At 43.0% G+C, this 27,221-nt stretch overlaps 1 protein-coding gene and 1 pseudogene across 5 annotated transcripts; one reads left to right on the top strand and one right to left on the bottom strand.

The window, feature by feature from the left end:
• Positions 1 to 604: 604 nt before the first annotated feature.
• Positions 605 to 26,468, bottom strand: LOC143835307 (beta-1,3-galactosyltransferase 1-like). 5 transcript variants are annotated; one of them, XM_077332699.1, is made up of 4 exons: positions 26,379 to 26,468; positions 7,845 to 7,937; positions 7,623 to 7,759; positions 605 to 2,335 (listed from the first exon to the last, which is right to left on the bottom strand). In XM_077332699.1, exon 4 carries the CDS (start codon positions 2,136 to 2,138, stop codon positions 993 to 995), a length of 1,146 nt encoding a protein of 381 aa, XP_077188814.1. In that variant the 5' UTR covers positions 2,139 to 2,335; positions 7,623 to 7,759; positions 7,845 to 7,937; positions 26,379 to 26,468; the 3' UTR covers positions 605 to 992. The 5 variants fall into 5 exon arrangements, with proteins under 5 accessions (XP_077188814.1, XP_077188816.1, XP_077188817.1 ...); XM_077332701.1 differs by lacking the exon at positions 26,379 to 26,468 and adding an exon at positions 9,048 to 9,492; XM_077332702.1 differs by lacking the exon at positions 26,379 to 26,468 and adding an exon at positions 8,629 to 8,945.
• Positions 25,066 to 25,751, top strand: LOC143836658 (cell division cycle protein 27 homolog pseudogene; annotated as a pseudogene).
• Positions 26,469 to 27,221: the final 753 nt, after the last annotated feature.

Below are 27,221 nucleotides of genomic sequence, written 5' to 3'. Positions count from 1 at the left end.
ATGCAAAATGCTGGAGCTGGAAAGCCCAGTATGCTGCCTGGAGGCGGAAACAGCGGGGGGGGGGGAAGCAGGGACATAGGGCTCCCACTGCACAATGGCTGGAAGCAGCATGCTGCTCTCCCACCAAGATGGGGGTGGGGGACTCCCTGGCTGGCTACATGGAGATGACAGGGGCATGCAATGTCCCTGCAGGGACACCATAGGTCAGGGGAAGAGCCGATTATGCATGGTGCCGGCCTGACCTAACCTCCACTGGTGCCCACGGCATCCCAGGGAACCTGGAAGATTCCACATTCCCTTACCACAGGCTTTCTGGGGCACTTTGCCAGGCCAGGTCTGGGATGGTGGCAGCATCATGTGCAATTGGGGCTGACCTGCTGCTGCCACCCTGGATTACCTCCCCCCATGCATATTCAGTCAAAGTCTCCCAGCCATACTTGGTGGGATTCCATTGTTCTCTTCCAGGACTCTTGCTAAACCCCTGGAGCTTTCCAAAAGGCTTGCCAACACCCTGAAACAATCCCTTATTACATCTTTTTAGTGTCAAGGTCTGCCAGAAAGAAAACAGCACAGTAATGTAATAGGGTGTAGGTGAGCATATGTGTTTTGAAAGCAAGTAAAGCTTTATTCACTAAGTTTGATCTTGAGTGCCAACAGAGGAGCATAGGTAGTTAAAATCTACAAGACCACATTCACCTAGACTACACTGAGTACCTCCATTCCTGGCATCCCCTCTTCTGAAGGATGGGGATGGCACTGGCACAAGCCTTTGTAGAGATGTCCGCCACACACATCTCCTTCCCTTGGTGGGCATCACCACACTGATTTTGCTGGCTCACAGCTCACAGGAATCAGGTGGACATATTAACTAAACTTCATGGCCTACTTCCTACATCGCACACAGAGAAACATTACTTGCCATAGCAGTAGGCTTTCATGAAAGCCTGCTGTCTGGAAAACTCCCTGAAGAGCTCTGCATCACATCTCCTTTCTCAAGGGCATTCATGCTTCTTGTCTTGCATTGTTTCCCAGAAAAATGTCAGCATACTTGGACTGATGTAATGGGAGGTGATTAGACTGTGGTAAATGCATGGCGAAAATGAAATTCTGTGTATGTTAAACAATCCCTCTCTTGGTGGAGGTGTCAAGCTGATTCCTTCTTTTTTGAGACACAGTGCAACATATATGTCTTCTAAATATAAATATGGCACCTTTAGAGACCCGCTAAGAATCTTTGTGGCCACATCTGTGGAGAAAACATAACCAGTTCCTGAACAAAAAGGTGGGTATTCATCTTCCGGATATATCTCTTTTGGCATGTACCACTTGCTTGTATTGTGACGATGTGGTTGATACCCTGTCATGACGGAGCCCGTGAAGTAGTCTCTCTTGGGAAGTTTAACATTCCACAGCAGCTTTTGTATCAAATATTCTGTATTCACAAACATATCACTGTCAGTTTTCATAACAAAAATAGCTTTAGAACAATAGGTAGTGACCCATTTCATGCCCATTAGAGTTTTAAGGGTTAAGTTTTTGTAGGTATCTATAAAGTCTTGTTGAATGATGTCATGATAATGCCGGCTTTCTCTCAGTATGGCTTGGTTTGAGACACTCTTATTCATCCCTAGCATAAACAAGCGAATGATCTCCACTCCTGGAATCACCTTTTCGTTCCCCCATGTCTTCCTGATTGCTTGCCTATGTTCATGCTCATCAAACTTGGTTGCTATTAGGAGTAGCAAGAAAGGGGTTCGTTTTGTGCATTTGTCACCTTCATTAATGAGAAAACGGTAGGAATGGAGGTGGATGTAGTTCTCTGGAATTCCTTTGCTAAAGCTTCTGAACATGTTAGCATTTCCTTCCGGTTCCTGACTTTTCTGTGACAACTCTTCAACACCGGAGAGAACACTTTCTTTGCTTTCTTCTTCAGTATCTTGGAGAAAATATAAAAATCTGTGCCATTTTTCTTGAACATGGATTAGAGATGAAGTAGTTAAGTAATGAGAAACACTGGAAATCAAGAGTATACAAATAAAAAAGAAACAGAAGGAGCCAACCAGAAAAATATATAATTTAGTGCAATGCCAAGAAATGTAAAAATGTCTCTTCCACAAAGTCCTATTTTCCATCTTCATCTATTATTAGTCGGATGCATACTTGCCAGGGAAAAATTGGCTTTTTCCATTTCCAGTAATTATTTTCTGAAATGTAAATTTTTAAGTTCTGCTTTCATAGTGTCTTCCATGCAGTGATTTTTTACTCCTCAAAAACACTGCATTTTTGGATATCTTCTTCGCAAGTTCTCTTTCTACAGAATGACTATTTTCTCTTTCTGGAGAATAACAGAAGACAAAATTCAAAAGATTATCATGTCTTATTTGCTTTCTCACTCTTTTTCTTAAAAATACAAAATTGTTCACTGCTCAACACAAAAACATACACAAACAATTTAAAAATTGTGATCCAACAGAAGCTTTCCTATTTGATCAGGTTTCTGGAGGGGTGATATATGCAGTTTAGAAATAAATACATTTTCTATTCATATTCCTTATGTGTAGTTCTTGTTGGGCTATGTAAGTTGTGTCCATCCATTTCCTCAGAGCATTCAAGGTTTTATAGGTATGTTTAGATGTCATCCCAAATACCAGTATTAGTGATGTTTAAAAATAACCACCTATTATATATTTCTGACATAAAAATTAGGACACATACCTCAGAATGCTACATTTTACTGTAATTCTCTATGATTAACATAGTACTGACAACATTAAATGTTTCTAATCTCATAATAAAGGTGCTGTAAATTTTGCAATAAATTTGTTCAGCAGTTGCGTTTAACATGTTATAAGTTATCATGTTGTAATACATGGGCCAATCACTCAGCCTATGCAGTTTGTGCTGTTTGGCTACAAAAGCCTGTCAAACCTGACTGTCTGCTGAATTGTGCATATGCAAAGAAGTTGCTGATGCAAACCAATCAGCAGCATCCTTAGAGAATAATTAGACAAATACCAAATGATAGGATTTTATTAAAACACCTGATTTAAAGGACAGCTGACAAATCTATATGGTTTGTAGCTGATTTATTGGTCTATTAAGAAAGAGAAGAAGAGGAAGGAGTTGATTTTTATATTCCACTTGTCGCTACCTCAAAGTGGCTTACAATCACCTTCCTTTCATCTCCCCACCACAGGCATCCTGTTAGGCAGATAGGACTGAGATAGCTCTGAGAGACTAGCCCAAAGTCACCCAGCAGGCTGCATGTGGAGGAGTGGAGACTTAAATCTGGTTCTCCAGATTAGTGGCTGCCACTCTTAACCACTGCACTGGCTCTATTTAAGCAGTTGATCATTAAGTAGAGCAGTTGTATAGCAAGGACATGGACAGTAGGGCTTCACTGGGCTCTGTGAGGACACACATGTGCAAGAAAAATATTTCGGCTATGTTACATGGTTAGGAAGAAATACAGTGAAGTAACCTGCTGGACATCCACAAGCAGGTTAAGGAACAGTTCAAGCATCCCTAAGTCATATAAGAGGAACCCAATGGTAAAATTAAGATAAAATAAACTAGGGATGAATTAATGTTTCCAATTTTGCCTACTTCAGTCAACAATTCTGTGTAATCCACCTTAAATCCAAGTGACAAAGGTGGACTATGTGATATTAAAAGAAAAAAAAGGTTTTGGGCCTCTGCTTTTCAACTAGACCATTTCACGTCTTACAGTGAATCCACAGATATTTATTTATTTTGATTTATTTCATTTAATTCATTTCTCCCCAATGGAGATCCAAAGCAGTTCACATCATTCTCCTCTCCTCCATGTTATCCTCCCAACTTTGTGAAGTAAATTATGCTGCAAGACTATGATTGGCACAAGGTCACCCAGCAAGCTTCCAGGTTATAAATGGGGATTTGAACCTTGGTATCCCAGATACTAGTCTAGCACAATCACCTTCTTTTCATCTCCCCACCACAGGGATCCTCTTAGGTAGATAGGACTGAGATAGCTCTGAGAGACTAGCCCAAGGTTACCCAGCAGGCTGCAGGGGGTTGGACTAGATGACCCATGAGGTCCATGCCAACTCTATTATTCTATGATTCTATTCTCACACTACTCCAGCCCTTCCCCCATTCTGCATGCAGATGCATACATCTGTAATGAAACTAGGGGATGGTACCTGGGGGTTTAAATCCCATTTTCAGTTGTACATGTGTTGAATGTAACATGAAAATGACTCAACACAGCTATAATGGAAAATCAAGTGTTCACTCTACACATATTATTTATGCATTCACTGAAAATTGTGGAGAGGGCTACTGGTATTTTCAAAGCTATGTGCATCAATCTCCCCATTTTCATTTCTTTGAGAGGTAGGTGAGCTGAGAGAGAGTGACTGCTACAAGAGTTTCCAGTGAATTTTAGGGCAGAGTAGGGGATTTCAACCTGAGTCTCCTAGATCAGTGGTCCCCAATCCCCGGGCCGCAATTTCCTTGCACCCCGGAGGGGCGGGGAGAGGGAGCTACGGCCGCCGGCATGCCAGCGACACAAACATGCATGCGTGGACTTGCTGCGCATGCGTGTTTGCGTCCGGCAGGACCACAAACGCGCATGCACGCACAGCGCTACCGCGCATGCGTGTTTGCGCCCCTGCCGGATGCAAACGTGCATGCGTGGCAAGTCCACACATGTGTGTTTGCGCCGGGGCTGCCCCACTTGTGTGGGCCCCCTAGTTGCCCTCTCCCCCCACCCCAGAACAGCGGTCCGCAGCCGCCAAAAAGTTGCGGTCCGCTGTTCTAGATGATACAAAGATGCACATGTAGTTTTATCCTGAGAGAATATGTATGAAACTTTCAGAAGGTGAGAATGCTTAGCATGTTGGGGGTGAATGGTACTGGTGCTAGCAGCAGAAAAAAGATTAGCAAGATTAGCACAGATACTACTTTTCTTGAAAGTAGGTATTAAAAATATAAGGAACATATATGTCCTTGTTGTGCTGAGGTTTAGGGATCTTAAAACATGCCATTTTTTATAGTAAGTCCTATAAGAACTCTCTCTATAACTTTGTCCCTTACAGGAAGGTATAGGACGTATTTATTGAGAATTATTCTTTCAGGAAGGAATCCTGAGACAACTGATAAAATGGCTGGATTTGGATGGCTTGCATCCAAGATTAAGAGAACATTAACAGGCCATACTGATGAATCCTATTGGTTTCACATTTACGCATTTTATATCACTGTATTCTTAATTATTACTGTAGAGAGCCCCTTGTGGCGCAGAGTGGTAAGGCAGCAGACATGCAGTCTGAAAGCTCTGCCCATGAGGCTGGGAGTTCAATCCCAGCAGCCAGCTCAAGGTTGACTCAGCCTTCCATCCTTCCGAGGTCAATAAAATGAGTACCCAGCTTACTGGGGGGTAAATGGTAATGACTGGGGAAGGCACTGGCAAACCACCCCGTATTGAGTCTGCCATGAAAACGCTAGAGGGCATCACCCCAAGGGTCAGACATGACTCGGTGCTTGCACAGGGGATGCCTTTACCTTTTAATTATTACTGTACGTATGTTATACATCATTCTGGCTGGTTCCTCGTACACATGCATTTCTAGGTTATCATTATAGGACTATATCAGCCATGGTGGAACCATGGTCTAAGTATAAGTACATAGTAGATATGATAAAGCCATTTGAAAGGGATTTTCTTGCATCAGTCAACTCATAGAGATCATGCAGCCAAACAGATTATAATGATTTGTCCAGTTTCTACTAAGTAATCATACAGCATGTAGAAATGGAAACATTTTCAAGCCCCAAAGGGACAGCTTTCTGCAATTGTATTCTTGTTACCAAATCAACAAAACTAAATGGAAATAGAATTAAAACGATGGGCATGAATGTCTACACTATGGTTTTGTTTGTTACCAATTGAAGGAAAAGCTCATATTTTTCCCTACAGCCATCATGCTCTTTGGGGGACCTTCAGGGCATAAAGAGACAACATGAGAATCACATATTTCCAAAGACTAATCGTGCAAGCATGAAGACCTCATTAGGATCCAGTTCACACAGGCAGGGTAGAACTGAGTTATCCCTTCAAGCCACATTCAGTATCTCTCACTGAAACCGGTTTCAGTTGCGAAAGAAAGAAAGAAAGAAAGAAAGAAAGAAAGAAAGAAAGAAAGAAAGAAAGAAAGAAAGAAAGAAAGAAAGCAGAAGTTGAATGGTTTAATTCCTCACTGCCCTCTCTGTGTGGCCCCACTTAGAATTTTGGCTGCCTGCAAATATAATTTAAATGAATGAGATCATCATGCTTGCTTTTGCATTTAGCCGAGCACAAACTAGAGGGGTTTCCTAAAGATAAAACCTTGCAGGAAGTTCCAAAAATTTGATGCATGGAGATATTTTTTATTATTATTATTATTATTATTATTATTATTATTATTATTATTATTATTATTATTATTATTATTAAATAGATTTATAGCCTGCCACTCCCAGAAGGCTCGTGGTGGGTTACATTCAATAAAATCCCCATAAAACCCCATAATACAATAAAATTCTCCTAAAAGACCACCAACCCAGCCTAACCCAAACCAATCCAAGTGGCGGCGGTACTACACCACTCAACTCATGTCCCAGGGGAAGGAGTAAATGAATCACCAGCAGAATAACACGGGGGGGGGGGGGGTTCGATGTACACAAGGAATTTCCATAACCTGGAGAGCAGGAATTCCCCACAATAAAAAGAAGGGTTCAGACAATGCTGTGCCCATTCTGTGAACTACAGTCTGTGAATCTGGCTTATGTGTACTGGTGTACAAAGGGAGCAAGACGTCTCTCCCAACATGCTGCCCACCAGCACAAAGTTTGTCATGTCCCCATGGCCACTGGCAGGCGATTGGGAGGAGGGGTATTCCTGGAGAAATTCCTGGAGATTTGGGAACGGAACCTGAGGAGACAGGGACCTCAATGGAGTCCGATACCTTAGAGTCCACCCTCCAATGCATCCATTTTCTCCAGGGGGAACTGAATTCTTGAAAATCTAAGATAAGGTATAATTCCTGGGGATCCCCATTTCCCATCTGGGAACTGGCATCTGAAATCAGTCCTATGATGCCCATTAATATGTTTCCTGGTGCCCCCTTGCTTTTTTTCCAAACCATCTCTTCCTCAAAGAACAAGCAACTCTTGGTTTTCCTCCTCCTGCTCTCTTCAGAAGGTTCCCGAAGGAATCACCTTTGTACTTGCAGGGAAGGCCCATTTGGAAACAGCAGCTTTATTTTTACCCTATAGCTGTCCTTTTTTTGGTGGTGCTCATATCTCTTTCAAAACTGTCCTGACCTACACAATCTACAAACAAATAAGAAAAGTCCTGAGACCCTGATCTTCATCGTAACCGTCATTTCCTCATTGATTCTGTGTAAGCAGGAAAACCAAACCGCTGATATCTGAGGCTCAGTTTGAACTAGGCTTTAATATTTTTTAAAAAGCTTTTATGCTTGGAGGCTTCTCTTTTACCCATGCTAAGACAAATATAAGCTTAAAACAAGAACGTGCTCCCTCTTTACCAACAGACTAAGCATCTATTTAGCAGCTTGAGTATATCAATTTCTTACCTTTTCTCTCTCTCAAATATACCGTAGGTCTTCCTATGCTCTCTTTTTTCTAGATCTTTTTTCCTGTGGCTGACTGCCTCAATTCAACGAAGGGTTATATTAACTTCTGTCATCTCCAAAGGGAGCAAGACGTCTCTCTAGCAATTAGAACAACGGCTGTTAGATGAGTAGTTCAATGAGTAACTCCTTCTGGAAATATTTACTTTACACACCCATACTTACAATTGTAAGAAGGAATCCACATCACCATGAAGTTATATGCAGTGTACACAGTTAAGTTGAAAGGATCAGGACTGTAGCTTCCATAAATATGCCCTAGTGGAAATTTTAAAAACTATATTCATTTAAAATAAATCCTGCCAGCTTTGCAAAAACATGTTCATAATAATAAAATAAATTTGCAGACATTTTTTCATTCTTCCCTAGTGTAAATTTGGCAAGTGAGGTTCAGCATGTGGCTTCTTCATTTCCTGCACAGTTTTGAGGCAAACTGAGGCTGGATTGAATTAATGTGACTGGGACCATTTCCGCACAAGAGCAAACCCTTGCATCAGCACTCCATTCTGGAGTTCTGAATAGTGGAGAGAAGATGGAATAACTTGGTGAAAATGCACCCTTTAAACCTCCTGATTAGATGTTGGCACCAGTTTGATGGATCAATGACAGTGGCATTAAATAGAGTTGCCAGGTTGTTTCTCAGAAAGGTACCTTTGTTGTCAAACATTTTGTGGCAGGGGTAGTCCTACATCACAGTGTCACCTACTCTCCTTGCTCTCCCTTTACTCTCCCTTTACTCCATGGACTACATGATGTATATTCCTAATTCTGTCCCATAGTAAGTAGGAGAGAGGGATAGGCCAAGAAAGCTTTGGAGTAGTAGAATGGAACGTAGAATGGTGCATCCTTTCTTACAGTCTTGCACCTCTAGATGAATGCAGATACAATTATGGGAGCTTAATGTTATGACAAGCCTATTCATTAAACACTTGATCTCCTTTGAAATTACCTGAGTACTTCATGTACGCATGAAAGAGGTCTGGGAAGACTCTTATCAGTAAATGCATGCAAGATCAATGAAGCCTTCCAAGGCATTCATTTTTGGTATAGTTGTTCATGCTGGAAGAACTCCACAATAAGTGCTTAAATGGAGGGCAACCATGTGCTGTACATCTAGGGGAAAAGAAAGTCAGTGGGTATGGGTGTGTGCATTTGATCCTATGCAAGGGTGACTAGTTAATTTCTTTGCTAAATCAAGTCAGGAATTGCTGGGTGTGCCCAAGAGGCAGTCATCTGCTCAGGCAGGCAAGATCCATTTTCAGGGTAATTAGGCCTGTAATGAGGCAGCATGGTTCAGCAGCTGTGTCTGCTGTCTTGATTTCAGGGGGGGAAATGAGCCTTTCTGTTTGTGGCTCCTCAGCTGCTCACCTGTTTAGTGACCTTGGACTCATCAGGGCCAAACTGGATGGTATGGTAGATGGCAGAGCCATGCATCTTTACGTGGATGTTCCTTATCAGACAGGTGGGGGATACAGATTTGAGCAGCAAAAAGAGGACATGGGTTAGGACACAGTGGAGACCTTTGTCCTGGCTCCAGCTAATTTTTCTCTCCAGCTTCGCTCTCTCTGCACAGAAGTAGAGAGAGGAGAGGGGAGGCATAGGAAAAGACAAGAGAAAGTCAAGAGGCAGATTCTGTGCTTTCATCTCGGTGTGCAGTTTGGTTCAACATGACATGTCCAGCTTTTTTATTTTTTACAAAGCACATCTTTGAGAGTTATATCGTGAAATTGTGTTCCTAGGGGGTCAGGAGACTGTCACGAACAATACGACGTATATCAGAGAGATCTGCACTGGGAACAAGGATCGGTGGAAATCTGCCCTCACCTCCTTAGACAAGGGAAACATATTTCAGTGGTTGGAAATAGACAACTGGATGCAAACCAATACCTCTGGACTATGCCCAGTTCACAGTGTGGATGGTAATACATCTCAACCCCTCATTTCCCCTGTTTCTGAACAGAGAGGAAAATAATACTAAAAAGCTTAGTATTAGTCACGAAGGTGTCATGGACTCTCCTTACTTGTCCTAGCACAGGTGTGTATGAGAAAGTCCGTGACCATGCAGTGGACCATCCACTCAGCTTGCAGAATGGTATAGCCCCTAACGTTTCCAGCTGAAATAATCAGGAGGCAGATATGATACCAAAGGTACTGGATAGCTGATGCCAATCAGAGCAGATATTTCTGACCTTGATAGATTAATGACTTAATTCATCTAATATAGGGGTAGTCAAACTGCCGCCCTCCAGATGTACATGGACTACAATTCCCATGAGCCCCTGCCAGCTTTTCAGAATTCTCAAGTGTTTGTGCGGTACCTCAAGTTAAAAAAAATAGAAAAGGTAGACCTCTCAATGAAACTTAAGTCCGACGATCACCTGGACAAATTAACAAAATGGATTATTAAACAAGGGAAGAACCCGTGGCAGCAGGATTCCTTTTTGGGTTTTGACCCATTGGCAATGCTAAAAGAAACCTTTACTGCTGTATGCAGTGCTAAGAAACTGGGGCGTTCCAAGAAAAATGTATATGCCAGTTTGGGTCTATTCTTAGCTCTGACTGGGGCTGCTGATCAATTAAAAGACAGCAATGTGGAAAATGCAGCCTTAGAAACTAAAATTGCCCAGTTACAAGCCCAGATCATCCTGATCCAAGGTGAGAAAGAAGAACTCTGGGCTGACAAGGTTAAACTTGCATCAGAGCTCCAAAAAATGCAAGAAAAAATTAGAAGCCACCACTTACAGAGCTCATGTGGCAGAACAAAAGTTTGGAGACCTAAGTCACCAGCTCACCCAAACCCAACATGCTGCCCAATATTTAATTCCCAGGCGAAGGTTCAGCATGCTCAAGTTAGCCACGATGCATGCCACAAGGAAATTAACGAGCTCAGGAGTAAGCTGGGGCTCCAAATGGCAGTGATTGCAGCCATCTATCCTGATTCTCCAATCCTGAGCAAACTTCTTATGAGCCCCTGCCTGAAGAAGCAACCTCTAGCCCCTCTTCTAACACTGAGTGGGAGGAAGCTGTTCTCTTACGGCCTATAATGACTAAAGTAATCGCCAAGGGAAATGGGAATGGGCAACTCCAAAGAGAAGAAGTTTTTGAATTAGCCCCCTGGAAACATAGTGAGGCTAAAGTCATAGCTGAACACCTAGGTCTTTAAATAAAGACAGTGCCATACAGTGGTTCACAATGGTAGACACCCTACATCCCTCAGCCAGTGACAAAGACTTAACTCAGCAAGCCCAGCTTTGTTGCTCTGGCACAGATGCCCCACAAAAAGTTAGGGATTTCTTCACGGGACCTTTCCAGCATGGAGCACTATGAATGGATGAGGGAAATGACTAAATTGCTTTGGACCCAGAAGCATGTGTAGCCCGGAAAAAGCTGCTAGCTATCCTAGCACAAAGAGTCACCTATAGCCAGGTGCAAAAAGTATGACTTTGGGGATGATGTATTCCAACAAGACCTCTATGAAGGTCAGAATGCCCAAACCAAATTGGCCATGGGTTCAGTTGAACACACAAGGATCACCTGTGCAGCTCTAATTATAAAAATTCACAATGTGGCCACCCTTTTAAGAGAATCAGGTGCCCTAAAGTCCCATAGTAAGCTCCAGAAGCGATCTCAGGACACCAAACAGGCAGAGCCCATTCAAGCAGTAACTTATGTTAATAATGGGCCCATTCACAATATCGTAATGAAAATAAGAATCGCCCCTCTCATTTTAAATATAGCGAGAACCAAAACTACAGGGATGCTGGTGGAGGGGGCCAGAACTGGAAGGAAACTCTTCGGGTCGTAGCACTACAACATCCCTGCGAGACAGACTCCCAGCCCCCAGACTGGCTTGGCTTGGCAGGGCAGGGGCTTTTCCTGGCTGCTCTGGGTCCCAGAGGGTCAGCAGGAAGCTGTTTCTGAGCCTCCCGCATCCTCCCCTTCCAGAAAGGCCAGGGCAACTTACCGGCAACAGGGCATGCTCTGTTCCTCCTCTTCTACCCATCAAACTTCTGAAACCGGCAGGAAGTTGGAGGCAGAGCGTTGATCCTTCCTGACTGGGGTTATACTACCAGGGTGGGTCAATTCTGGCTGAAGGCCATCTTTTATTGAGGGAATATTTCTGAGGGGACCAATCAGGTAGGGAGTAAATTGTCTGCATGCAATTTGAGCTTGATTGGCCCTCATTGGCCTATTAGCTGATTGGCCCTCATTGGCCTCTCGCCCTATTAGCAGCACACTCTCAGGGAGGGCTAATCGGTAGGGGGATTGTCTGCATGCAATTTGAGCTGATTGGCACTCATTGGCAGAGTGCAGTTTGAACTGATTGCCCCTCATTGGCAGTGTGCTCTCTCTCTATAGGTGGGACGACCTCAGGGAGGACCAACCAGGTAGGGAGTGAGTTGTCAATGTGAGTTTTTATTATGTTTAATGATGATGATGATCTGTGGAGTTCCAGAAATTCTTTTCAAGTTTTACTGATACAAACCAGGGAAAGGGAAAGAGAACAAGGACCCAGGCTTCCTACTAAGTGTAGCTTCTCCACTGCTTTATTCAACAGCGCCTAAGTGCTCAAATCTTTAGTCCCTAGAGGCAGAGGCCAAAACTTTATTTTTATTTTGTTTATTTAGATTTTGTTAATTTAGATTTATTTAGACTATGTACCAATGTAGGCAAAGACCTCTGTTGTCCTTACTGGATTTATATGCAGCTTTTGATTCAGTAGGGAATTTTAGGGACTTTCAGAGAAAGGTCTCCCATCTGTACTGTTCTAAGCTCATGGACTTCAAATGATTTGGAAGAGTGTAACTCTTCTTAGGATGGCAGTGTTTATGTACTAATGTACTAAAAGGACTAGCTTGGACCATTTTTAACCAAGAGATAAAACTGAAAATAAAATATTTGCATACTCAATTAAATTAATTTTAGAAATACAAAGAGAAAAAGCATAAAAGGAAAGACTATCCACAAACCATTTCAGAGCAGGAACCAAGTCAGACTGTCCTGAGTAAAGCAATCCAAAAAGCTGCCAGATGACACCAGTTCCCAGTCTTGGAACTGTTTAACCAAATGATAGCCCTCTTTAAGTATCCTCCACTTGGAGGAGGGCAGGAAGCTGTTCCCGTTGGCTGTAGAGGAAAGGATGCGCAGTAATGGGTTTAAACTACAAGTACAATGATATAGGCTAGATATCAGGAAAACATTTTGCACAGTCAGAATAGTTCAGCAGTGGAATAGGCTGCCTAAGGAGGTGGTAAGCTCCCCCTCACTGGCAGTCTTCAAACAAAGGTTGGATACACACTTTTCTTGGATGCTTTAGGACAGGGGTAGTCAACCTATGGCCCTCCAGATGTTCATGAACTACATTTCTCATGAGCCCCTGGAGGACCACAGGTTGACTACCTCTGCTTTAGGATGCTTTGGACTGATCCTACATTGAGCAGGGGGTTGGACTAGGCCTGTATGGCCCTTCCAACTCTATGATTGTATTATTCTTTTTATACAGTTGTGGGTTTGTTTATTTTTACATTGGAGTTAACTACTAAAGTGTGCATAGAGATGTTAAAGAACACTGAGGAGAGAACACACCCTGTAGCACTCCACACTAGAGACTAAAGTAGCAAGATCATACCCCTCAATAGCTTCCCTCTGTCTTCAACCGTGTTGAAAGCCATTTCAAGGCTGTTCCCCATATCCCAGCATCAATGAGGTAGCAAGCAAGAAGCTCATGAAACCCAGGGGGGTTTTTTTGAGAGCCCTAGAAGGCTTTCCAGAATGAGTGGGAGTTAATTAATGTTCATATATTTTTTTATTTTGTTAAACATTTATCAGGTGATATGACCATATATCGTCATGTCAACCCTCTCCCCGCTCCCCAAATTACCAATGGCCTGGAGAGGGATTGGGAAGGTAAGGGTCCCTGTGTGGGTGTGTACACAGCTATGCTTCCCAACTATGTTCTGCATGAACATGCCACTTTGGGGTTTCTTGAAGCCTGAAGAATGTTTCAGGGGATTCTCAATGGTAAAAAGGATGAGAAAGGCTGATCTACAGTATCAAACACTGCTGTAGATCAAGCAATACAAGCAGAGCCAACCCGCCTCCGTCCAGCTGTTGTTGTTGGTCATCCATGAAAGCAACCAAGCCCATTTCCATTCTGTGACTGGGCCAAGTGTTGGGCTGGAATGGATCCAGGGCTGATTCTGCACTTACTTTGTTTCTTCTGGTGTGGATCCTGCTGAATCCAGATCGATTTGAACTCGGGTCTTCACCAAGACAAACTACTAGCACCTTACTTGGCCCCGGAACATCTAGCCACAGTGATCCATGTGACGGTCACCTCTAGACTGGACTTCTGTAATTCACTCTATGCAGGCCTGCCCTTATCCTTGATCCAGAAACTCTAACTGGTCCAGAACGCAGGCACCAGTCTGCTCACAGCAACACCTCGGAGGTCCCACATCCAGCCCATCCTCTAAACGCTGCACTGGCTCCCAGTCGAATTCCGGATCAGGCTTAAGGTTTTGGTTATCACCTTTTAGGCCACACGCAATCTGGGCCCAGTGTACCTGAGGGATTGCCTCTCTGCCTACACCCCCAAAGAGCCTTTTGTTCTACTACTTCCAACTTCCTGGTGATCCCTGGCCCCAAGGAAGCCCGCTGGACCTCAACCAGGGTGAAAGCTTTTTCTGTCCTGGCCCCCACCTGGTGGAAAGAGCTCCCAGAGGAGATCAGGGCCCTGACAGAATTTGAACAGTTCTGCAGGGCTTGCCAAAGGGAGCTCCTCCGCCAGGTATTTGGTTGAGGTCGACCCGAACCACCACTTCCCATCAGGCCCCCTTGAGCCTCCCTCCTACAACCATCACTGCAGGCTCGCCCATCCCACTGGGCCATCAGTATGCATTGACATTGTTCTCCCAAGTGTTCTATCATTCCATAATGTTGTTTATGAAAGTTCAGTTGAGTGTATTTGGATAAATATAAAAGGAGTAGGAAATGGGAGTGGTATTATTGTGGGTGTCTGCTATAGACAACCAAGCCAGCCAGAGGACTTGAATGAGATACTGCTAGACCAAATTACACAATTTTCAAAAAAGGGGGAAACAGTGGTCATGGGGGACTTCAATATTTGTTGGAAGACCAACTCTGCTAAAAATGCAAACTCCATTAAATTCTTAACTTGTCTTGCCGACAGCTTCATTTCCCAGAAAGTAGAGAAGGGACCAGGGGCTCTGCTATTTTAGACTTGATTCTCATCAATAGGGAAGAAATGGTAGATGAGGTGGAAGTAGTGGGCACACTTGGTAGCAGTCACCATGTGCTTTTGGAATTTTCAACTGTGGGAAAGAGAAAACCTGTAAGTAGTTGTACTTATAGACTGGACTTCAGGAAAGCTGATTTTCACAGACTTAAAGGTATGTTGCGTAGAATCCCATGGACAGAAAGACTTAAAGAGATGGGAGTCCAAGAGGGCTGGGAGTTTCTTAAAAATGAAATACTGAAGGCTCAATCACAAACAATTCCCTTGAGAAGAAAAGATGGAAGGAGCCTAAGGAAGCCAAGTTGGACCCATAAGCAGTTGTCAAAAGATTTGAGGAATAAAACAGAGTAATTTAGGAAATGGAAAGAAGGCCTTATTACCAAGGATGAGTATAAACAAATAATCAATAATTGTAGGTGGAGTGTTAGAAAACCTAAAGCTCAATATGAGCTTAGGCTAGCAAGAAATGGTAAACATAACAAAAAAAAAAGGATTCTTTGGTTATATTTCAAGCAAGAAAAATAATAGGGAAACCATAGGATCATTGCGAGGACAAGAAAGTGTAATTATAACAGATGATAAAGAGAGGGCTGAACTGCTTAACTCCTGTTTCTTCTCAGTCTACTCTTGTGAGGGAAATAGTGATCAATGTGGCAAAAACGTAGCACAACACGGGGGACAGGAATTGTGGCCTAGGATCACTGTTGGAGCAGTCCACAAACACCTAGTTTTTAAAAATGAAACAAAGTCTTCTGGGCTAGATAACTGCATCCAAGGGTACTAAAAGAACTTGCAGATGTCATCTCTGAACCTTTGTCCATTATTTTTGACATGTCTTGGAGAACAGGTGAGGTGCCAGACGATTGGAGGTGGGCCAATGTTGTCCCCATCTTCAAGAAAGGGAAAAATGAGGATCTGTCCAGATCACGGCTCCAGAGGGTACCCAGCCCCGAAAGGACGACTGTCAGCCTGCTCCCTGGCCCCATAGGTATGCTTGCCGCCGGCGGGGAACAGGGGGGGGCTTTCAAAGCTAGTCTTGGCCATCTTGAAGAAGTTGACTTCTTCAACATAAGCTTCTCCATGATCTCTCAAGCTAAATCTAGATGAGTGTGCTGAAATGTACATGGGCTATTCCTTGAAAACTTATTTGATTTCTAGCACACTGTCATATCTGTTCTATGAAATGTCCAATATATGAAAGCTAGCTCACTTCTAACTTTTAAAAGTGTGGCATAAAGCTTTTTAACACTATTATCCAGGAAATAGTTTGGGTGGCTGGTGGGAAATCCAAGCTGTCTTTTACTGTTTGTGGTAGTTAATTTACAAAATTACCTTTTCGAGGGCACATCTGAGGAGCCCCCCACCCCCCAAGCATGAAAAGGCCATCCCTTGTCTGTAGGTGGCCTGGTATTGCTACATTTGTGATTGGCATGAGAAGCAGCTACTTGACTATTGGATGTAGTGATTATTATTATTCTAAGCTAATCCAATCTGCTTATCTGAATAATTATGGGTTTTTGTAATGAGAGGACTTATTAAAAAGAGCAGGCCATTCTCAGACCCAAGCCACTTCAGCTCTTATTTTCACCCATTCATTAATTTTGTACAAATTATTTGGATTGCAGTCATTCTCAGCAGCCAGAATTGTGTGGAGGCTACAATATTAAATTTGGATATGAAAACCTTGGTTCAAATCCCTCTTTGGTTATGAAGCTCATAGCTCTTCAGCTATGAAAGCCAATAAGCTTTCAGGGAATTATTTTGTCAATTTAACCTACCCCATAGGACAGTTGTGAAACTGCTCTGAGCACCTTGAAAGGAATGACGTTAGATAAATATAACAAATTCTTCTAATCCATGAACAGCATGTGGCCACTTTGTTTCCTCTCCCCTTCTGTATTATTATTTTTTGCCAGTATAAACCCCAGCTACTATTTATACATATATTAGATATTTTTCATTTTTTTGGAATGCTTTCTTGGAAAGATTTGCATGAATTTATTTCAAAATTTGGACATGCACTAATGACTTGGCATTCTGTTAAAACCACTTTCCCTTATAATGATTACAGCAATTTGAATAACAAATGGCTCCATTATGCATGAAAAGAATACAGCACTTTTAAGATGCCAGTATAAAAAGAAATACATTAATTATATTTAATGGCACTTAATGATTTAAGAACTTTTGGAAAGTATTTATTTTCTAAAGTTTCTTAGATTTTAAAAAAGTCGTATTAGATTATTTTTTAAAGCTTCTTTGGATTTTCCACTTTGGGTAATTCTGCACCAGCGGTGCCACTCTGGGCCAGTGCATTGCACTGGAGACACATTTCAGTGTTGGATCTGTTCTGATGCCAAAATGTGCCCCATGGTGGACACATTTCAGCAGAACACCTGGTGTCCTACTGAAATGTGTCCTCCTGGGAAACACAGTGGCAGCAGAAAGGTTCTGCCACACAGGGTGAGGGAGGTTTTATTTGGCGAAATAAAATTATCCTGCAAAATAAAACAAAAAGCCCTAGTCTGCCCCACAGAGCTGTGAAGTGCCGTAAAGCTGTCCAGGGCATTTTTTGTCCATCCTCCTTAGGGTGGGGAGAAACTGGGCTTGCCATGGCTCCTGCCACATCCAGATGGGCCTGCCATGGGACAGGCCCCATTGGACCCCGGAGTGCCACAAGGGACTGGGGAAGAAACTATGTTCCCTTAATGTGGGGCTTCTGGGCCCCTATTCATGTCGGGCCTGGATTATACTGAATGTTTTTTATCTTGTATTTGTATGACAGTTGTGCCCCATGCTTCCTTAACAAACCTGGGAGGAGATTCAAGACATTTGCTCTGATCTGTTTTACAACTGAGCCATGCACCGTTAATCCATTTTCTTGGCCTAGCAAAAATTCAGAAGTTCCAATTCTCAGACAAATATTTTTCGCTTTGCAGGATTGGGGTTGGCCCTTCCTATTTTTTTAAAAAATGTATTATTTAGTAGAAAATAGCAACTTCTGCTTCAATTAAAAGCTCAGTTTCTTATCCCTTTATCAAAATGAGTTCCAGAAATTTGGTGCCACATTAGCTTTGTTGTTTAATAATATATATATTTTTATTTTTTACAAAAGCACAAGATAGTAATATTTAAAGGCTCCAAAGGAAACGGAAGAACTACATTACAGATCACATATCTCAAAAAGAATTATACACTATTGGGTACAGAACAGTAAATGTTTCTCCCCCAACATCCCCTGTATTACTATCCTCCAGACAGTCTCTACAATATATAATAGTCCTTAGTGCAAATATTTGAAATTTCAGATTTCATAACTGATGTATTTTACAACTCTGTTCTTAAATGCATTGTTACTACATATTATGTATTCCATGTTTCATAATTTCTAGATACTAGCCACACCTTCCAATATATATCTAAGTTCAAAAGTTCAAATGAAAGTCAAATATTTATCACACAATAAAAATAAAAGATAGGTGTGTTCAAAATCCACTTCCTTTTACCTATGTACTCAAAACTTGTTCTCACTTTTCCCATGCATCGTAATATACTTATATGCATTGCAATATATTTCTATACAGTTTTAAGACTGTTTCTCATTCTTTGTCTCCTGCTTACATAATAAACATTCTATCTCACCTCAGACTTTGAAATGGAACTGTAACACATAGGTTGTTAATTCCACCATCTTTATCTTTAACCGCTCCTGTGGAGCGGATAAAATAAAACAGTAAAGGCCCCGAGGGCGGGCCCTGTCCGGGATGAGGAAGGGTGCCAATTGGCCCCTTCCCCCGGACTGACAATCGGAGGGACCAATCGGCAGGCGCAAAGCGCATGCCGACTGGGCCCTCTGATTGTCAGTCTGGCGGCAAGGGACCAATCACGAGCAGCGCTCTGCCCCCCCCACCTTGGCCGCATCCAGCCGACCACCACCATTCTCGCTCTCGCCGCCGATACGCATGGTTGCCGCTTGCCCGCACTGCCACAAGGACCCAGCGCCGGACCCAGCCGCCTTGCCACCGCCCCACACGGCTTCTTTCCACCTGCTGCGGTGGGCCAGGCTCAAGCAACATCCGCTATAGCGGCTGAGCCGCCGCCGCTTTTCCCCACCCCAGTGGCCTCAACGCCAGCTGCAGCACCACGCCAATTGCTTCGCACGGCCCGCCGGCCCGCCCAGGCTCCATCAGCTGCCAGCCGCCGCCGCCGCGCCAGTACTGGCTGAGCCGCCCCAATGGCTGCCACCGCATGTCCTTCAGGAAGGTGGACTTGCCGCTCTCCCCGGCTACCAGTAGCAGGATCTTTGCCAGCCGCTGCAGCGAGCGCCGCTCACCGCCCAGCATGGCATTGATCTCCCAGCTCCGCAGCTGCGCCACGCGCTCGCTGTCCCGCCACCTTGCCCTCCGCCCACTCCGCGACCCCGCCCGATGCCTCGCCCAACAGAATCAGGTAGGGTCCACGCCGGTGGGAGACCTGGGCGAGCCGGCAGCTGACTGGGGAGGGTCTCAGGCTGGCCCATCCATGGCCTCCGGTACACGCCCAGCTGCCGCCAAGCCGCACAGCCACCCACACCAACTCCGTAGGCCCGCTAGCACCCACTGTATTTAAACTGCAGCGGGCTTAATTACTAGTAACTGCATAACTGGCAAGTTTATTTTCCCATTCTTCAAGTTTGGACGTACTTCTAATTTCCATTTTGCTGCACAGATTATTCTAGCCACTGTCACCTTATATTCAAATATCTCTTCCAAAACCTTTGGTAGTTTGCTAGGCAATATTTCTGACAGCATATTCTTAGCTTTGATAGGGAATTTAAATTTTTATACATTTCGCATTTTAATATATTTTAATATATTCTGCATTTCCCCATATATTTCCTTTCATTATCTTTTTGCTTTTCTCCATGGTAAAATGTTTTGTCTATATCTTGACATTTCCACAATTTTAATTTTTATCTAATTTCTCAATATCCTTTGGAATAATATACCATCTAAAAACACTAGCATTGTTGATGCAAAGCATGAAAAAGAATCAACTTCATTTGCATGCACAAAGGTTATGGATGAAGGGTAATTAATTCCTTTTGTTTGCTCATTAGTTTCATTGTCACAGATTATGGGAAGGTCATTACCAAAGAGGCTCCTATAGGGATTAGTTGGAAGGATTGCAGGAGAACTAGGAAGAGGATATGGAAGAGATTAAAGCACTCAGAAAGAATTTCAGGTTACGATTGACATAAGGAACAAATGTAGAGAGGGGATTTTAGGGTGATTGTTTCCTAGTAACTTATTATTAAATCGATACACCGATTTCTAGCCAATAAAATCACCTGAGAAAGTTCACTATAAAAGGCAATAAAGATAAATAATTATCTACTCAATTATTAACATGCAGACCTCACACAAACACAAAATTATCTTGATAATTATATTCCCATCAAAACGTAATAAATTTGCTGTTGGGTTTAGTCTAAAATGTAATTCAATGGTGAATTTCATTGGAAGAAATATCCAGGGAGTTTTGAGGAAATCAGGAGGCTTTCTTTAATCACATATCTCAGGATAGGGGCCATTCACATACTCATGCCTGGGACTTACAGAAAAATGCTGTGATATGATGTATTAAAAATATTTATTATCTGTCCTTCTCCCTTAAAGGACTGAAAGCAGCTTACAATATAAACAAAACATTATAAAAACACAATAAAACCAGCAATGATAAGACCCATAATAGTGACAGTTTTAAAACTCCAGTTTGTATTGCCAATAACAAAAACTAAGCAACCAGAATGCAGACCTAAATAAACATGTCTTCAACTGCCTTCTGCCCATTGACAAAGTGGCAATGACAATATCCTCCTGGTGAGGTTGTTTCATAATTGTGGGGCTGCCATGGAAAAAGCCAACAACCCAAGAGATGACTCTACAGATGGACAACCCCAGACAGTCAACACAAAAATCAGATTGACTATGTGCTCTGCAGCTAAAGATGGAGAAGTTCTACACAGTCAGTAAAAACAAGACCAGTATATTATTGTAGTTCAGATCATCAGCTTCTTGTTGCAAAATTTAGGCTTAAATTGAAGAAAGTAGGGCAAAGTACTGGGCCACTCAGGTATGAACCAAATCATATCTCTGACGAATATACAGTAGAGGTGACAAACAGATTTATGGAATTAGGTCTCATAGACAGAGTGCCTGAAGAACTATGGACGGAAGTTCATAACATTGTACAAGAGGTAGCAACTAAAACCATCCCAAAGAAAAAGAAATGCAAGAAAGCAAAATAGCTGTGTGAGGAAGTTTTACAAACAGCTAAGAGAGAAGGGAAGTGAAAGGCAAGGGAGAAAGAGAAAGATACACCTAATTGAATGCACAATTCCAAAGAATACCTAGAAAAGATAAGAATGCCTTCTTAAATGAACAGTGCAAACAAATAGAAGCAAATAATAGAATAGGGAGGACTAGAGATCTCTTCAAGAAAACTGGAGATATGAAGAGAACGTTTCATGCAAAGATTGGTATGATAAAGGACCAAAATGGTGGCAATATTATACAAAAGAACTATACAAGAGTGAGCTTAACATCCCTGATAATCACGATGGGGTAGATACTGACCTGGAGCCAGACATCCTGGAATGTGAAATGAAATGGGCCTTAGGAAGTCTGAGCATCAATAGAGCTCATGGAGGCGACAGCATTCCAGTTGAACTATTCAGAATCTTAAAAGACGATGCAGTAAAAGTGCTACACTCAATATGTCAGCAAATTTGGAAAACTCAACCGTGGCCACAGGAATGGAAAAGGTCAATTTATATTCCAGTCCCAAAGAAGGGCAAGTTCAAGGTATTGGTTTTAACCTTTAAGGCTCTATGCTGCCTGGGTCCTGCTTATCTGTGGGACCGCTTATCTGTCTATGCCCCCCAGAGGGCTCTTCGCTCTGTGGGTATGAATCTACTGGTTGTCCCAGGGCTCTGGTACATTTGCTTGGCCTTGACCAAGGCCAGGGCCTTTTCAGCCTTGGCCCCAACCTGGTGGAATGAACTCCCGGAAAAGCTAAGGGCCCTGTCAGAATTGTCAGCTTTCCACAGGGTCTGTACGACGGAGCTCTTCCACCAGGCATATGGTTGAGGCCAGTATGGGGTCCTGGAGTTACTATTGGTGGATCCCCAATGTGTGTGTCAGGTCAGAGCCCTTGCTCCAAGGGAAAGAGCTGTTGACTCATGCGCTGAACAGGGTGTGTGTGTGTATAAGTTTTTTTGGGGGAATTCTTATCAACTGCCATCTTCTCAACTGTTAATTGTATTAAGGGGTGTTTTTAGGGGTTTAACTGTGTTTTTATTATTGTAAACTGCCGCAAGTCAACCGAGAACGGCAGTATAGAAATCAATCAATCAATAAAATAAATACACACCTATAACACAGCCTCTGGCCATGACACCGATCATGTATCTGGTGTCATATCTATGCTTAAGTAACACTTGGAATTCCTACATTTCCCCCTTTTTTGCAAGAGATGTTGGGATATTCGAATGTGCTGTTGATGAGCACAGGAAAAAAAACTTTTATTTTACTGGATTTTATGGATCACGCTGCACCACTTATAATGATAAAGAACTGAACTGGCTCTCACTAATAAGCATTGTTTCAGCCATGGTGATATAATGCTAAAATACATTTCCATATTTTTTGAAATCCTCATTTTAATACATTTCTTTTCCAAAGTGTTATTTCTATTATGATTAAATATATACACGAGTCCAATGCTAATTAGAGAATATAGTTTCTTTGCCCAGTGCTAATTAGAGAACATAGTTTGTCCCTTCAGTTATTTCTATATTGCTAAAAGGCATAAAAATCACTTTTGCCTGCAAGAATGTTGCCCACAGGTATTTCTGTGTCTCACTGAACAACTGTAGAAGATGTTCCCATTATGACAGTCTCAGCATCCCTTTTGGAGATAGGAAAGAACTGTTCACCATAAAGATGAGCTTGTTCAAATGTATTTTTGTTCTTGATTAAATGCAGAATGGTACAAAACAAAAGCTCCTTTCTAGACAATTTTCTGCCCTCTGTGTGAAACTATTCATTGACTTGCCCTCTCTTGTCTTCACTTACTGTCACATTTATTTGCCTTGGTGTTGTCATCAAATAGCCAAATGTGATATGCTTTGTTGCACTGAGATTTGAATCCATTTAGAAGAAAAAGAGTTGGTTTTTATACCTTGCTTTTCTCTACCCAAGGAGTCTCCAAGAGGCTTACAATCACATTCCCTTTCCTTTCCCCACAACAGACACCCTGTGAGGTAGGTAAAACTGAGAGAGCCCTGATATTACCCTATTCAGTTATACCAATTCTCACATGCAGTGGTCCCCAACCTTTTTCCGGCTGGAAAAATCGTGCGTGTGCGGCACTTTCGCGCATGTGTGAAAGTGCCGCATATGCGCGATTCGGCCGCGCATGGCGCATGTGTGCTGTTCACCATAAAGCCCTGATTCCCTCTCCCCCCCTCCCGCAGTAAGAAGCTTCCCGGGCCGCAAGCTTGCGGCCCGGGGAAGTTTTTTACTGCGGGGGGGGGGCGGGGAGAGGGAGCTGCAGCCCGGCGCCCTGGCCTTTGCGGCCCGGCACCGGGTCGCGGCCCGCAGGTTGGGGACCACTGTTCTAGGGCATGTGTACTGCCAGATCCTTGCCAAAGGATCTGAATATTATCAAAAAAGCCTGTGTTTAAATACTTTTCCCAGATCCTCTTTTGAATCACTATGTGAGCTAGCTTGGTGTAGTGTTTAAAGAGTGGTGGGCTCTAATCTGGAGAACCAGTATAATTCCCCATTCCTCCACATGCAGCCAAGTGGTGACCTTGGGCCAGTCAGAATTCTCTAACAACTCTCTCAGCCTCACCTACCTCACAGGGTGTCTGTTGTGGGGAGGGGAGGTGATTGTAACCTGCTTTGAGACTCCTTTGGGTAGTAAAAATCAGGGCACAAAAAGCCAGCTCTCCTCTACTCTGTGAAGTAGATGAGCTGATCAAACTTTCAAGCTAACATTGATGAAAATCTTCAGGACCTGCTCGCATAACACAAGCAAAACATTGGTGTCTGATCACAGCCCACCTCACAGACAGCTGGAATCGGTTCTTATGGAAATGCCACAAGACATGCCTGAATTAGACAGACTCAGACTTCAATATTCCTCTGACACAGATTCCTCCATGTCTTATACTCACTCAGCTGCAATTTCACCAGATTTTCTACCCCCGGCTTTCTTAATCAGGGTTTCATGACATGCTGATGTTTCTTGATGGCTCTGGGAGGGTTTCTTGAATGGGTAAAAGTTAATTATTTTTAATTTTTTTTAATTCATAAAATATTTATCAGGGGATATGACTATATATGGTCATGTTGACCTGTCTCCCCAAAATGGCCAATGATGAGCATGGAGGGGGTGAGAAGGGCCCTGCACAGCTATGCTATCCAACTATATTCTGCATGATCTGTGGTTTCTTGAAGCCTGAAGAATGTTTCAGGGCTTTTTCAGTGGTAAAAAAGTTGAGAAAGGCTGTTCTGTCTCTTGGAGCAGGAACTGCCTTCTTAGCTCTTTGTTTTTAAGCCTACTGTTTACACACAAACACCATTTACCATGTTCAACCTCTCACAACTCTACTCAAATATTGAATCTGAAACACTACAAATTCCCCCAAAGGGGGGAATGCTTTATTGTTTTGGCATTTGTCCCTAGCCACAGTGATAATTTTTTAAAATTAAAAATGTATTTATGTTGTGGTGTTACCGCATAACAATTTGGAACTGCACTTAAAAAAAAAATTGAGGGGACTTGAGACCCCAAGATAACTGCTGTGCTGTGATTGGTGGATTGCTGTGATTGACAAGATGAGCAGCGGTGGGGGAGAAGTTCGGCTTGTTTTCCCTTGCTGCCTTGTTGGGAGGCAAAAAGCCACAACAGGGTGGAGGGAAAACGTGGTAGGGGTCTCCCGTGAGTAAGCCTGAAAACACACAATTTATAACCGCGCATTTGCAAGCAGGAAGCAATGCGAGTTTTGTGCCTCCGTACGGAATCAGTCCTGGCCTTAAGGTTGATCCTGTCGACAAAAACTGCTAAATTCTTCTTCCCATAATTGATACACAACCTCCAGCAGCCCCTTCTAAAGAAGCCTCTTGCCAGAGTAAAACAAGCTAGAACAAAGACTGTCTTCTCTCAAAGTGTCAGTAGCCAGTTCCTGTTGCACAAACGCAAGGCTCAAACTCAGGCACTGACCCCATGTTGCCTCACAGAAGTTCTCTAGTGATAATTCTACCACAAATGAGAATAGTGAAAAGTTAAAAATGAAATTTCCACGCAAAATTGAAAATGGGAAGACTTAAGTGTCAAACCGGTAAGGAAGGAGTCACACAACCAAATATAAATGACAGTTTCAAAACCATCCAACTTGGTTTGTCCATCATTTCAGAAAGAAATATTGCCTCTCTAATGCCACAGACGCAGGCATTCATGTTACAGAAAGCAGAAGCAGGTTTGAAGAGCCTTCTTCAGAATGCGGGGAAAGGATATTTAGCCTTGTGCCCTCACAATTCATCTCCTGAGTCGTTTGCTTCTCACCACGAGAACACTGGCTAGGTGCTGCCCCAAAACGGGAGAGCTTACTTGGAGAATCTATGCACGTTGAGAGGATATTGTCTGACGTAAGAAGGCTCGAAAACCACAATGTGAATGGCATGGAAATCCACTCTGTGACACTGTGGCCTCTGTGAAAAGAGGTGGCTCTTTCAGTTCTTTCAAAAGATTTAGCTGACATATAGGGCAGTCGGAGTGTAAAAGGTTCTCATGCATTCCAGGTGACTGTCCCACAGAAAGGCACCAAGTGCTCCAAAGGTTTTGCACAGAGTTCAATAAATACAATTCCTTTTTCTAGCCAAAGCTGAAATGAGAAAAACTAGTAAATTAGAGGAATAGATTATTTTCTGCTGCACTTTTAAAGAATTGTTTTGTGATGGCACCACCTAGTGGCCTATAAGAAAATAGTATCCTAGTTTAAAGGCCCATGTTTGAAATTGTCAGCTGTCTTGATTGCCCCAGAAAAATCCTATCATGCCCTACATCAACAAGCGTTCCTGTTACATGTGAAACAGGAAAAGGAATGTAGCATGGCTCACAAATTCAGAAACACTTGATGAACATGGCCAGCTGGAATCAGGTGAGCCACTGGGGGTTAGTGGTTAAGGTGAGGAACTAGAGCAGGGGTAGTCAAACTGCGGCCCTCCAGATGTCCATGGACCACAATTCCCAGAAGCCCCTGACAGCGAATGCTGGACATCTGGAGGGCTGCAGTTTGACTACCCCTGAACTAGAGTCTGGGAGACCTGTGTTCAAATCCCTGCACTGCCCTGAAGCTCACTAACTGATCACACTCGGTCAGCCAAACTCACCTCATAGGGTTGTTCTGTGAATGAAGGAAGGAAGAAGTCCCCACGTACACCACTCTGTGCTGCTTGAAATATGTGCAGGATCAAACTATAATGGATGGATAGGTTGACAGATAGCTGTTTCTAGAAGCAAAGCTAAATATTTGTATGGGGAGGATGGGTCCAAAGCAAACAGAGCAACAGTTTGGACATAAACACACATTAAAAAAAAAACATCTGGACTTTGGACAGTATTTGTGGTTGCGGTAGCAATCCAAAATTATGTCTGGAGGACGTGAGGGAAGAAGAAGGCGAAACTGAAGGTTCTGGAAGGTGGAAAAGCTGAGCAGGAACTAGAGGGGGAGATTGTAGTCCCAACCCTCACAAATCCTCATGGGTTCCAGTATTGTTATTCATGATTCTGGGTCGTAGTATACCCAGCTCCTTCTGAAAAAGCTGAAGGGAGCAAAGCCCATGCAGAAGGAAAGAGATAGTCCGCTGCTCCTGTTGGCTTGAAGAAAAGCAAAATAAACCCAAGGAGAATGCACAGCAGAAGCAAAGGAAGCCACCAGTATATAAAAGACACCAGACTGTGTACACATATTACTATAACCTTCTTTCCCCATGCATGCACTCTTGCAGCCAGGACTGCATGCTGTGTTATAGGAAAGAGGAGGAATTCACCATTCACATGGCTTGCTCATTCTCAAAAATATATAAGCTTTCCCCCTCTCTTTATTTGTTATGGTTCCATCCCACCCTTTTACCAAAGAGTTCAAGTTAGTTTATATGGAATTTGTTGTCTGAGTTGCTTCCCAAACTACTATGTGTAATGTCTTAAGATGCTCACTTAGGCCCCATTGGATA

Source organism: Paroedura picta, chromosome 4 (genome assembly GCF_049243985.1).
Source record: "Paroedura picta isolate Pp20150507F chromosome 4, Ppicta_v3.0, whole genome shotgun sequence".
NCBI lineage: Eukaryota > Metazoa > Chordata > Lepidosauria > Squamata > Gekkonidae > Paroedura > Paroedura picta.
The sequence above is the reverse complement of the archived record's forward strand: the minus strand, read 5'-3'. Positions and strand labels throughout refer to the sequence as shown.

What these genes read in the sequence shown, in the direction of transcription:
- LOC143835307 (XM_077332699.1), bottom strand. Translation starts at nt 2,138, where the DNA reads ATGAAGATGGAAAATAGGACTTTGTGGAAGAGACATTTTTACATTTCT.